The 13,742-nt window shown below is 50.0% G+C and overlaps 1 protein-coding gene across 1 annotated transcript in view; it reads left to right on the top strand.

Moving 5' to 3' along the window:
- TDRD9 (tudor domain containing 9) overlaps window positions 1–13,742 on the top strand; it is a 101,947-nt gene that overhangs the window by 24,963 nt on the left and 63,242 nt on the right. The window contains exons 7-9 of the mRNA XM_077776533.1: window positions 2,505–2,585; window positions 5,908–6,072; window positions 12,126–12,229. Coding sequence (XP_077632659.1) covers window positions 2,505–2,585; window positions 5,908–6,072; window positions 12,126–12,229 — 350 coding nt within the window. The remainder of the gene's footprint in view (window positions 1–2,504; window positions 2,586–5,907; window positions 6,073–12,125; window positions 12,230–13,742) is intronic.

Here is a 13,742-nt window from a genome sequence, read left to right as displayed (position 1 = left end):
TGTTCAGTTTTCCTAGGAGTTTTGGAAATGCCTCCATCCCACAGTCTTGAGTTTTAAACCCCATCAGGGATTGTGCCTTTCTGGAGGCGTGAAAAACATTGACAAAGAGCTAGGTTTGTAGAAGGTTGGAGATGGGGCTGGAGATTGAGACTGAAATGAAACCATCAGGGCAGTTGTGGAGGGTGGGCCTTCCACTCTGTCGACGGGAGTGTGATGGTTAACGGGACGCCGCCCTTCTGCAGGGGCGGCCGAGCAGGTGTGTTGCCAGTTTGTGTGCAGCTAAACGTGGTGCTGCATTTGGGGTGGGGGGTGGTTTGGGAAAGCGGAAGGTAGGCACATGGTCTCTCGTTCTTTACAAAATCGTAGGACGTAGTCTGGCTCAGGGTTTTTCTTTATGATTGTTATTTTTGAGCATAGATGAAATGCAAGTTCATGAGCAGTGTATCCGAAGGTGCCCTTACCCAGTGCGTAATACTTACTGGAGCCTGAATACTATGGGCTCGAGACAGCAGATGGCCTTGTGGGGTTGCCCTAGGCAGTTCACTCCGGAGCCCTGCTGCTGGTGTCCCCGCTTATTTTCTGGGTGTCCACTGTCTTTCTGACCATCTGCCTGTGCTTATGCGCACGTCCCTGAGTGGTGAGGACACGCCTGTCCTCCTGGGTTACGGGCTCGTTCTTTCCTGGAGCCATGCTGTGAGAGTGGAGCGACATTGGCTGCCCTCAGCAACAACTGCCCTGCCCGGGAGCCGTGGCTCGTGGAGGCCGTCGTGTCACCCTGCCTGTCCCCCGCACCCAGGACGGGTGCTGATGATTACCTGCCTCTGCAGAGAATGGGTTGGACATGCTTGAAATTCTAGGTGTATAAACAATACTGTTCCTCTTATGTGGATGATTTGAATTTCAGAGGCCATCTAAGAGCAAAGGTTAAGGATGGCCAGGCTGTGGAAAATGGGATGATAACGTTTTCAACTTATTGGCTCACGTGGCTTCAGGTAGCCATTCCTTCAACAAGCGCTTTCCCAGCACGGGCCTCGTCCGGCGCAGAGGTTGTGAAGGTGTGACTCCTGCTTCCTGCCTTCAGCCACTGTCCCGGGGAGCCTGACCCGCGCGGAGGAGAAGGCGTGTGTTTCCGTGCTGCGGAGAAGGGCTGGTGGCAGGCGGAGGACTGGGGCGCCCTCAGGGCAGGGGGGAGGCCCGGTGGGCTCGAGAACCCGGGGAGAAGCTGGGTCTATAGAGTCAGGGTGTGGCGGTCGTGGGAAGCTGAACACTGAGGAGAGGTCACTTGGGGGCTCTTGGCTGATGAGAGTCTTTCTTTTTCTTTCTCAAGTAAGACACGGGATGTTTGCGTTGAGGAAGTTTTCTGGAGTCCAGTGATAGAACGAAATCAGGATTAGATTTACAGTGGTGTCCCTGGGATTCCCAGCCACTTACGTGGACGTGAAATACTTTTCAGCTGCTGTTCTCTTCTTTTCCCTGTCCTGCTTCCCTGAGCCTCACCTCCGGCGGGCAGTGAGCAAGGAGTGGGACCTGGGACAGATGTGGCTGTGGAGTAAATGACGTAGGCCTTTACACCAAGAGGAAGAGCACTTCCTCCTTCACGCTCAGCAGCCAATCTGTCCGCATTGGCAGCAGAATGTCCCAGAATCGAATCTTACTGTCCTCTTGTGCATCAAGGCATCCTGGCTAAGTGACACGGTAACCGAGTTCTTGAAGGAAAGCGGCCCCATGTGACCCAGCCGTTCGCCGCTATCTAGCCAGTCTGGGGCTGACAGGGCGGGGAGGCTGAGGGAGCTCTGGGTCCTTGGGGGCTCGGCCTGCCTGCGGACGGGGCGTCGGGGACAGTGGGGAGGTGGCTGCTTTTGCTGTGCTGGAGCTCTGAGCCGACTCCCCAGGGCGACCCCGGGGTCTGTGGCTCTCCCCAGTGCCCTCAGCTCCTAGCCTCGCTCTGCTTGCCCTGCTTGTGGCTGATCTAACGGTGCCACAGCCAAGCCTAGCCCACCCTTGGGAGCCACGACTGTGCATGTCACGGACTGGCTACGTTGGCCTCAGCCTGTGCCCTGTACTCACTTGCTACAGTAAGTGTAGCTGGAGACTCAGGGAGCGTATGGGTGTCAGGGGACAGTAGAGCAAGTTGGTCTGGTGGCTCCATGTGCTAGGAGTGGATGGGGGTGATCCCGCTGGTCCTAGTGACTGGGGGTACCATGGGCATTGAATGGGCAGGACCCGAGATGCCAAGTTCTCTGCCCAGATGCCAGGAAGGCCCTAGAGAGAAGCACCGAGGAGGACAGTGACCCACACGGCCTCCCCTGTGCCCTCTCGTTTGTGGCCAGCATGCCTGGCTTCCTCTTGACTGGGAGTGACATCTGTCCCGAGGAAGCGCATTTAGCAGAGCGCTGACCTGTCCCCGTCTCCTGGGTGCACTTTCAGAACCGCTGCCCTCCGCACGTGGAGTGGTCACATGTGTTGCTTGATGCCATGTAGTTGCCCACGTTTTTATTTTGCAGGTACACGAGCGAACTGAGGAGATGGATTTCCTGCTGCTGGTAGTCCGCAAACTTCTGAGAACAAATTCGCGTTTTGTGAAGGTAAATTTGATTTCCTGAATAACAAATATTCAGGGCTAAGGTTTATTGTTTGGTTTTGTTTATTTTTATGGGAACAGTCGAAAGCAGTGACTCTTAACATGCTCGTGTGTCCTACTCCAGATCTCGCCAGGAAGCTGGCACCGGGGCGTTCCCTTAGGACACGAGTGTGGAATCCTTTTTGGTTTATTATGTTGCAGTAAATTCTAAAACTTTCTCCGGGCAGAAAGTGATGTAATGATAGTTGACGCTAATGAAATGCGGAGTGTTGGATCACTGCATCTGGTTGAATAATTACTGTAGTTTAAAGGTATGTGAATACATCTGCAACCTTTGTTCTAAAAACAGCACCAGAAGAGGAATTGAATTTTTTTAAAAAATTTTTTTTTGTAAAGTATATTTATTTTTGAGAGAGAAAGCATGAGTCAGGGAGGAGCATAGAGGGAGAGGGAGACCGAGAGTCCCAAGCAGGCTCCAAGCTGTCAGTGCCCAGCCCAGTGCAGAGCTCAAGCCCATGAACCGTGAGATCGTGACCTGAGCCACAGTCGGATGCTTAACTGAGCCCCCCAGGCGCCCCGAGGACACGGAAGGTTTGAGGACAGTTCTGTGCGCTACTGTTGTAGAGACTTAGGTCTTGAGTTGACTGGAAGTCCGTGGGGACGGTGAGCACTGTTTACGTCATGTGAACTAAGAGGAGGAGCTTGTGAACACGATGGAGCTCGCAAAGGGTTGTAGTAATTAGCGATTTGACGTAGGCCACCGCGGTGTGTGGGGAGCCGCTTCTGAAGGGGGCCGTGGCTGGGGTGTGGCCTCCCGTGGAAAGGGCGGTGAGGGGCTTTGCTGCTGTTGGAAAGCAGTTGTCTGCAAGTCCTCCCATCTGTTCATCTGCTCAGGGAGGCCTCTTTCGGCTCTGCTCCCAGGATGGGCCCGTCGGCCTCAGAAGGCTCACCTGGTGGGTGTCAGACAGACACTAAAAATTGCAGTTGATGGTGTTACCGCTTGACAACGATTATAAATTGAATGCAGGAATTTGGCCATTCTGTTCCTTTTTGGAATCTTAAAGATGACATTAAAGACTGTTTGACAAATTGGGGTGTCTTTTGTTGTCATTTTAAGATTTTTCATTTTGGGGCGCCTGGGTGGCTCAGTTTGTTGAATGTTTGACTTCGGCTCAGGTCATGATCTCCTCACAGTCCGTGGGTTCAAACCCCATGTCGGGCTCCATGCTGACAGCTTGGAGCCTGGAACCTGCCTCGGATTCTGTGTCTCCCTCTCTGCCTCTCCCCTGCTCATGCTCAGCCTCATTGTCTCTCAAAAATAAGCGTTAAAAAAAAAAAAAGGCTTTTACTTTTTACTCTTAGATCCTGACTTGATTACATGTTTTATTTATTTTATTATTTATTTTGAGAGAGAGACTGAGGGCAGGAGGCAGAGAGAGAATCCTAAGCAGGTCCGCACTATCTGCACAGAGCCCAGAGCGGGGCTCAAACCTGTGAACCGTAAGATCATAACCTCAGCCAAAACCAAGAGTCAAATGCTTAAATGACTGAGCTATCAGGCGCCCCAGTTATGTGGTTTTTTGGTTTTTGGCTTTCGGTTTTCAGTAGTAAAGAGAACGAGAACGAGAGGATTTTAAAAAGTCTACCATAGGGGCACCTGGGTGGCTCAGTTGGTTAAGCATCTAGCTCTTGATCTCAGCTCAGGTCTTGATCTCAGGATCATGAGTTCAAGCCCCACGTTGGGCTCTGTGCTGGGCACGAAGCCTACTTAAGAAAAGTCTACCACATTGCTGACAATGGTGGGCAGGAATTTGGTTCCTACTATAAAAATAGAGGAAACCATTGGTTAGTTTCAATATTTTCTTCATTTGTTAAATCTATGAAGCAAAATATTTTCTGGGTCAAGAAACAAGAAGTCAAGTTACAGGTGGCATTATGCTAAGTTTTTTGAAATGCTCAAAATACTTTTTTTAGTACTTTAAAAAATTTTTTTTAAATGTTTTATTTATTTCTGAGAGAGAGAGAGAGACAGCGTGAGCAAGAGAGGGCCAGAGAGAGAGGGAGACACAGAATCTGAAGCAGGCTCCAGGCTCTGAGCTGTCAGCACAGAGCCCGACGCGGGGCTCGAACCCACGAGCCATGAAATCATGACCTGAGCCGAAGTTGGACGCTTCACTTACTGAGCCACCCAGGCGCCCCTGTTTTTAGTACTTTTTAAGAAGAGAGTTGCTGTCAGACTTAGATTCGGGAGTGTGGGAAGGTGGGCTTGAAGGTCTCCCCTTCCTCTGCCGCACGGACCTTCAGCGGTTCCTGGCTCTGTGCCGTCCCCACACGTGCTGGCCCACTGTCACTGCTGGCCGACCGCACTCAGGCCAGCCCCACCCAGTGTCTCGGGCAGACTGCCAAGTTGTCTGTGTGGAGGAGAGGCCGGTGGCTGAGGAATCTTGATTGCCTTGAGCAGTCTGGTGTCCGCATGAACAGAGGCCCTGCACGCCATCAGCCTCGCTGTCCCTTCAAAGACAATTCAGAGAGCATCTGCTGTCATCGAGTGTGCCCCTTGGGGGCCACTCTTATACCCACGTGGCTTCTCAGAGGCTTCCTTCCAATGTTAAGCAGATCATCTTAAAATGAGTTCTGGTTAGTATGCCTTTTACCATTTGGATCTAACGTGTTAGGGGAAAGTACACATATTCTGTTGACCCAGTAACGCACTGGGTCATCAGCAGCCCGCCGAGTCGTGCTTCCCCTGGTGGGCATCTTGGAGACTCGAGGGTGGCACACGTCCTTGGGGCCGCTGCTGCCTCGTCTCATGTGCTCGGGGTGCTGCTCCTGGCTCTCGCGCGGGGTCTCTAAGGGAGCCCGTCCCGTGTGTGCTTTCTGGCACAACTGACCGCCTGTGGTGGGTCCCCAAGCCTCCGTGGCCTGCTCCCATCTAGGCTGGCTCCTCTCGGCTGTGGTCCTGGGACGACTCCACAGTCTTGGCTTCGAGCCGGGGTTTTCTGGCTCGCATGTCTGCTCCTTGGCTTTTCTGTGATACCTCATGTAGGAACTGACAGTTTTACTTTTGTTTCCTGAGGCAAAGTCTCCTTTTAGGTAAGTGGTTCAGCTTTATTGTAGTCTCTCACTTGATAACATGATTTAGGAAAAGTTGATGGTCTCTGAGCGTTCTTTAAACTGCAGTAATTCGTATTCCATTACAGATGAAATTAGTGCATTGTACTAAAGTTTTGAAAATTACTAACACACAAGATGGGCTTGATATGTTAACACTATTTCGTTTGGTGGTTGTCACTATTCTGTTTGTTTTAATGGTCTCTCTTCTGCAGGTAATCCTAATGTCGGCCACCATCAACTGTAAAGAGTTTGCAGATTACTTTGCTGTTCCTGTCCAGAACAAGATGAACCCTGCGTACATTTTTGAAGTGGAAGGAAAGCCCCATTCCATCGAAGAGTATTATCTTGACGATTTGGAGCACATCCACCACGGCAGGGTACGTTGGGCTGCGAACGTGCTTGTGTAAGATTAAACCCGCACCTGTCAGCTGCAGCTGTGAGGCCGTACTGGCGCTTGAAACCCAAGCCGAGAGGTGGCGTGGGTGGGGCTGGAGAAGGACGGGTCAGGGACGCGCCGCGTTCGCTGCTGTGACCGTGGGCATAGAGACCCATGGTGTGTCCCTGTGAAAATCCTGGATTGGTTTCACACTTTGTTGATGAAAAGGAAAATGTCAGATTTTGGTCAGCTGTAAAATTGTAGATTCACTTGAGAGTGGGAGGTGGTTTTATTTCAAATTTTATTTTGATTAAAGTGCTTCTTGTCTTAGAAACTGTGGTGCTCTCAACCAAGGGCGAGTGTACTGTGATGGGGAAGGACTGGGATAAAGCAGCCTTCTGAGGAGTTGCAGTTGTCTTGAAATCATTTTCCTGTGGGTGATACATTTCTAGGTACAATGAGCAGGTATAGACATCTCCTCCCTCCTCCTGCGAGAGGAAGCCTCTGTTCCTGATTTCTTAGGGATCCTGCCGTGACTTGGAGCGTCCGTGTGCGCAGGCACGAGTGTGCCGCTGCCCCTGTGCCACCTTCTGCTTGCCATGTCCTCTCTCGTCCGTGGGCAGCTTAGGCATTCTCTTTCTAGAACTACATTCTGTTCTTTCGTGTGAATGTGCCATTCTGTATCTCACTAATATCTGGTGTTTCTGGCCTTTTTCTTTTCTAACTTTATTTATTTATTTTGAGTGGGGGTGGGGCAGAGAGAAAATCCCAAGCAGCCTCTGTACTGGGTGGAGCCCAGCATGGGGCTCGATCCCATGAACCATGAGATCGTGACCTGTGCTGAAGCCAAGAGTCAGAGCTTCACCGGCTGAGCCCCTGGGCGCCCCTGGGCTTGGCTTATAAAACCAGGGCTGCGGGAGGAGAACTCTGTGCTTGTGGCGAAGGTGTCCTAAAGGCTGGGCTCTGTCCGCCTCAGCACCACTGACACTGTGGTGGGGCTGCCCCGTGCATGCACCGCAGGATGCTTAACAGCGTTTCTGACCTTGGTCCCCTAGCCGCAAGTGGGCCCCCCACTGTGACCACCGACAGTGTTTCCAGACAGACAGACAGACAGACAGTCTGTGGGGAGTCAGCTGCCCCCTTGAAGACCCCTGTGTAGGTTATGCCTTCTGGAAGATGGTGTCTGCAGGTGGAACTGCTGGGTCAGAGCGTGCGTGTGCTCGTAGTTTTGATGGGCGGTGCCAGCCTGCTCTGTGTGGGAGTTTGACTCTTCTTACAAACGTGTGATGTGGAAGTAAACCGCAGCCTCGACCATGGTGAGTCAGCCTGCTAGGTTCCACCTGATGTAAGAAGACACATTTTGTCAAATCTGTTACTGTGGAGGGAGGCCAGTGATGGCCGTTAAAATGTAATATGTCTTTTTTTCCAGCTTTGTAAATGACAATATTAAAAGAAACAAAACAAGGGGCGCCTGGGTGGCTTAGTCGGTTAAGCATCCGACTTTCGCTTAGGTCATGATCTCGCGGTTCGTGGGTTCGAGCCCCGCGTCGGGCTCTGTGCTGACTCTGTGCTGAGCCTGTTTCAGAGTCTGTATCTCCCTCTCTCTCTGACCCTCCCCTGCTCACGCTGTCTCTCTCTCTCTCTCTCTCCTAGAAATAAATAAAAATATTTAAAAAAAAACAAAACAAGTAAGTTAAAAGAATTTCATAGTGAACACCTCCCTCTGTATCCCCTAGATGCTACAGTTCACGTTTACAAAAAACTGTCAGAACTAAGAAACTAACTGGTATGTTATTAGAACTAAACGTGTATTTATTTGGATTTTACTGGTTTTTCCCTAATCTCCTTTCTCTGTCTCAGGGTCCCACATTGCTTTGAGTCATCGTGTCTCTGCAAGTCTCTCTGGGCCTGTGCCAGTTTCTCAAACGTTTCTTAGTTTTGATGACCTTGACAGTTTGTGGGAGTACCAGTCAGGTATTTTGTAGGATTCCCCACTGTTAGAATTTTCTTGATGTTTTTCTCCAGAGTAGACTTGGGGCTGTGGGTGTGGGGGAGGAAGACCACGGGGTGAAGTCCTGTACTGTCATGGCCTGACCACCAGTGTGGCGCATCACCGGTGATGTTGGCCTTGATCTCTTGGCCAAGAGGTTTTTGCCAGACTTTACATGTTTCCTTCTTTGCTCATTGCCTGTTCCCCTCCTCCCAAGCCAGTGAGACGTAAACACGGTACAGAGAGACGTGTCCGTCCTTTGCTGTCTGGAAATAAGTCACTAAATGCAGCCCCTGTACGGGGGGGAGGTAAGAGGGCACTTATTTATCGCATTAAAAATTTTTGCATTTTCTGGCCCATTTTGGAATGTGAAAGTAATGATAGCTTACAGGTCTCTCTTCATCTGGCCAGTGTGCGTTGGGATCATGTAGATGATGCTCATGGACGTGCTGGGATTCGAGTCAGGTCTGGGCATTTGCCCTTTGACCCCGTGTGGTCAGGGAGGCCAGGGCCCCTCCCCAACCATGGCTGATGCTCTCCAGGCTGGGGAATATCCGTTTCTAGCATTTGCGTACCCACTGTCCCGTTTGGTACTTAATAGGTACTCAGGAAATACTTCAGTGAATGAATATGTTAATTTTAAGCCTTATAAAAATGGCTTTTTGTATTGATTCTGCTAAATAGTATTTGGAGTCAGAGAACTTTTAAAAATTCGAATTTTATTGTCGTCACTACTCCCATCATATTGCCTGGGCACACGAGGTCATGTTCAAGGGAGAAGCACCCTTCCTTCTGTGGACACCAGCCTTTCTCCCTTCCCGCCTTCTTAGGGACCTTTGCTGATTTACTGTTGCCCCCTCCTTGCCTTTTCTTTTTAATTTTGTAATGTTTATTTTTGAGAGAGTGTGAGCAGGGGAGGGGGAGAGAGAGGAAGACACAGAATCCGAAGCAGCTCCAGGCTCCGAGCACAGAGCCCAACGTGGAGCCTGAACTCGAATTGTGAGATCATGACCTGAGCCAAAGTTGGCCACTCACCTGACTGAGCCACCTGGGCCCCCTGACCCTGTCCTCACTTTACCTTTATTAGTACCTCCTCCACTGCCCCTTTCTTGTCCCCATTTCAACAGAACTGAGTCTGTTTCATCTTAAAAAGCACCCTCATTATGCCCTGTGTTTCTCACCGCGGTCTGGCTCCCACTGCCCCTGCTCCGAGATGGCATTTGTCAGGATCACCAGTGACTTCCTTAAATCGAGAGTCCTCTGCCGGGAACTTACCGTGACCTCCCTGTAGTATTTGACACTGTTGGCCCGTTGGATTTTCTTGGAAGTTCCCCTTCCCTTGGGGTCGGTGTCGCCCTTGTGGTCTTTCTGTTGCCAACTCTGGCCGTTCTTTTTAACGTCCTTTGAAGAGTCGTTTTCATTATTTATTTTCAACATTTTTTGTTTTCACCTTTGTCTCAGAAACAAGGCTGTGGAGGGAACTCCCAGTATGTGCAGCTTTAGTCCGGAAGTAGAGCTGAGGTGGAGCGTGGCCCCACCACCCCTTCCCCCTTCCCGCTGTAGTTTTTGGGCCATGCTCTTCCACCCCGAGCAGGGCTTTTATAATCCTGTCGCAGTTGGACACTAACCCACTTCAAGGGGGCCGTGAGGAGGGTGAGACAGGTTGGAATGCCCACTCTGCTCGCAGGCGGGGGCCTGGCTGTTTGGGTATCGCTCGCTTCCTGCCACCCCAGCGCCCATGCGATATGTCCCTTGCCCCACTCCTGGCCTGGCTGGCCTGGGCCCCGGCGGCTTGTGGGGCTGGCAGCTGGCTCCTGTGGCCTTCTGGTGACAGTGGCACGGGCCTGAGACACCTCAGTGCGGGGGCGCATCCCTCTGTTTCCGCCGCATGAATAAATTCCCTCCGCGTTTCTGCCCTTGGCACCCTGCTTCGTGTTTTGTCGCAGCTGCCATCTGCGTGACGCAGCCTGGTGGCCCCGAGCGCGCTGTGCCACCAGTGGGGCGAATCCCCATCTGCTGTTCGCCCCTCGACTCCCACACAGGGCCGGAACGAGAGCAGCCGGGGTCGCGGGCCCATAGGCCGCCTGGCTGTCTCTGGGGAGCCTGCTGGGGAAGGCGCGGCCGCGGCGCTATCTCGTGTGGGGTCTGAACAGCGTTCCTGGGCCTGAAGCTACTTCTGAGTTGGTGACATGCCTTTTCCATGGCTGCTTTGTTTGTGGAAAACCCGTTCTGATGGGTGTGAATGCTGCTGATGGGGTTTGTGAAAATTATACTTTCTTTCTATTTTTGTTTTGTACATTTCTGTTATGGTTATTGTTTGGATAAAGTAGGAAATTGTCTCAGGTAAAGATAGAACGTCAAGAACAGATTTATCAGGCATGTTCCTTCACAGTTAGTGATGAAATAAAAGTCGGTTTGTTGTACTTACATTAGTAGGGTAGTAATAATAATGAGAAATGATTACCTGCTTACTTAATTTACTCTAAGAATGGAAAAAAAAAGTTTGCATCTGTGGCAAACTGCTTATCACCTGTAGACTTCTGATGTGTCTTTCACAAAGTTAAATGCAATGCTTTGAACATAGTATTTGATAAGTAAGGTTTTTAAATACACAAAAAAATGCCTTCTTCCATATGGGGGTGCAAAAAAACCCCATATGGCTATGAAATAGATTTTATGGAATTTATGCCATAGCTGTCGTGGTGGATATCGTAGAGGGTGGTCTTGGTCCTGTGAAGCTGTCCGCTCAGACCAGTGATGCCACCTTCCCGGGGGGCAAGGGGTTGCTGCTGTGGTTGACCCCCCTCGTTCTGCAGAGGTGCCTGAAGGGCAGTTTTAAATTAGCTGCGCTCCCGTAGTTTTGTATGTATATACAATAGGGTAGTACTCAGCCATCAAAAAGGATGAAGTCTTGCCATTTGCAACTACGTGGGCGGAACTAGAGGTGTATTATGCTAAGGGAAATTAGAGAAAGACAGATATCATAGGACCTCACGCATGGGGAATTTATGATACAAAACAGATGAACATAAGGGAAGGGAAGCAAAAATAATGTAAAAACAGGGAAGGGGGACAAAACATAAGACTCTTAAATATGGAGAACAGAGTTGCTGGAGGGGGTGTGGGAGGGGGGATGGGCTAGATGGGGAAGGGGCATTAAGGAATCTACTCCTGAAATCATTGTTGCACTCTGTGCTAACTAACTTGGATGTAAATTAAAAAAAATAAATTATTAAAAAAAATTTAAAAGATTTTTTTAAAAATATTTTTTTATTTGTTTCTAGGAGAGAGAGAGAGAGACAGCGTGAGCAGGGGAGGGTCAGAGAGAGAGGGAGATACAGACTCTGAAATTGGCTCCAGGCTCCGAGCTGGCAGTCAGCACAGAGCCCAATGCGGGGCTCGAACCCACGAACCGCGAGATCATGACCTAAGTGAAAGTCGGATGCTTAACCGACTAAGCCACCCAGGCGCCCCTAAAAGATTTTTAAAAGCTAAAAAAGTTACCAAAATGTAAAAGGAAGCCACAAATGAGAATAAAATATCTGCAAGTCATATATTTGAAAGAAAAAAATTGTAGTCTAGTGACCTGTGCACATAGATGACTTGGGTATATTCTTCCTGTAAGTTGGCAGATGTAACAGGGTGTTACCTACCCTGGTCCTTGTGACGTTGATGGTGTTGAAATCTCGGCTTGTGGGGGTGGGCGCCTGGCGGGGGAGGGGCACTGGCGCCGGCTTCCAGAAGTGTTTGGAGCAGCTTACTGTCTGTCTTCAAGCTGGATTCCTGACCGACATTCCATTTCTCTGACTCCATCCTCCCTCTGGTGACAGGGACAGGGGATGAATAAGGCTGGTGACAGGGACGGGACGAACTAGGCTGTACCGTGTGTGTTGGGACCTTGAGTAGAGCCTGATGCTTAGCAGGTGTTCACACGTTGGCTGCAGGTGATACTCTTTTATTGGAGTGTTTGTTAAACTGATGCACTAAAGAGAGTCGCCTGTCCGACACCAGAACCCCTTGTGATCCTGTTCTGATCTTCCGGCCTTTCCTTTTCCTGTGTTCAGCTTTCTCTTCATGTCCTGGAGGAGCCGGTGATTACTAAGGACATATACGAAGTCGCCGTCTCCCTGATTCAGATGTTCGATAACCTGGATGTGAAGGACAGCGGGTAAGAGCCACTCCCCTGGGCGGCACACTTCGTGCATGATTTTAAATAGTTTGCTGCTCATTTAGAAACCGTTCGGTGTTTTTATAGTGTTTAGATATAACTGTGGATACTTTCTCCAGTAGTCACTGTGTATATTTTAAAATAAAGTTGGTACACTACACTTTTTTAATTGGAAATTTCCACTTTAAAGTAGTTAAAATCAAGTACAGTCTTAAGAAACTGGCAGTCACAGCCTAAAGAGAGAATGGTTTCCGGACGTGTGAGGTCCTGTCAGTCCTCACCTGAGGCAAATGGAAGGGACCACGCTAGAAATTGTTGAGAGCATTTCCTTGCCTTGGTTTCTGTTTGTTAGGAAGATATGAGGGGCGCCTGCGGCGGGGGGGGGGGGGGGGGGNATAAACTTAAGGGGCACCTGGGTGGCTCAGTTGGTTAAGCATCCGATCTCGGCTCAGGTCATGATCTCGCAGCTTGTCGGTTCAAGCCCCGAGTCGGGCTCTGTGCTGATAGCTCGGAGCCTGGAGCTGCTTCAGAATCTGTGTCTCCCTCTTTTTCTGACCCTCCCCTGCTCATGCTCAGTCGGTTGGTCTCTCTCTCTTTCTCTCTCTCTCAAAAATAAACATTAAAGAAAATTTTTTAAAAACGGAAGATATGCTCCCAACACTGAGGCTCATTGGTCATCCATTTGCTCATTGTTTAGCTGGGCCTTTGAAACCTGGAACATATTTTCCCTTAGGAACAACTTCAGGTTATAAGTGGGGGTTGGAGTCTGTGATATAAAACATATTATAGTATGTTATGAGCCCTTTCTGTAGTCATTTCGCTTCAGCACACGAATACAATTCATATGTTGGAACAACAGACCCTGAGGTTGGAGCATCCACCTCCTCGCGGCATCGAGAATGTGCCTGCGGGCCGCCTGTCCATCGGGGCCCGACCCGCACGCCCGTGCCTCTCTCCTTTCACTGTTAGTTGCGAAGTGCAAATATCTGTGAAGTCACTCGTGGTCTGACAGCCTTCAACACGACCCGAAGATGAGGGGGTTGCTACCCGGTCCCGTCCCCTCCAGCCCGCGTGCAGTTGTGTGTGATTTCAGCTCTGTTTCCGAGCTCCTTCATATTTTTGTCTGTCTTCTCTATTTTAAAAGATTTATTTCTGGCTTTGATTTTTTTTTTTTTTTTTAATTTGAGAGAGAGTGCGCACAAGCAGGGAAGAGGGACGGGGAGAAAAGGAGAGAATCTTAAGCAGGCTCCATGCTCTGCACAGAGCCTGACACGGGGCTCCACTCATGACCATGACCTGAGCCAAAATCGAGTCGGACACTTAACCGACTGAGCCACCCAGGCGTCCTTAGGGATTTTTTTTTCCTTTTAAATAGACTTTATTTTTTAGAGCAATTTTAGGTTCACAGCAACCTTGAGGAGAAAGTACAGAGTTCCTATGTGCTCGACATAGGCACAGTGCCCCCTACTGGCGGCATCTTGCCCTGGAGCAGTACATTTGTCATCATTGCCAC

This window comes from Crocuta crocuta, unplaced genomic scaffold (genome assembly GCF_008692635.1).
Source record: "Crocuta crocuta isolate KB4526 unplaced genomic scaffold, BGI_CrCroc_1.0 scaffold8, whole genome shotgun sequence".
NCBI lineage: Eukaryota > Metazoa > Chordata > Mammalia > Carnivora > Hyaenidae > Crocuta > Crocuta crocuta.
Note: the sequence above shows the minus strand (reverse complement) of the source record. Positions and strands in the feature narration are given on the sequence as shown.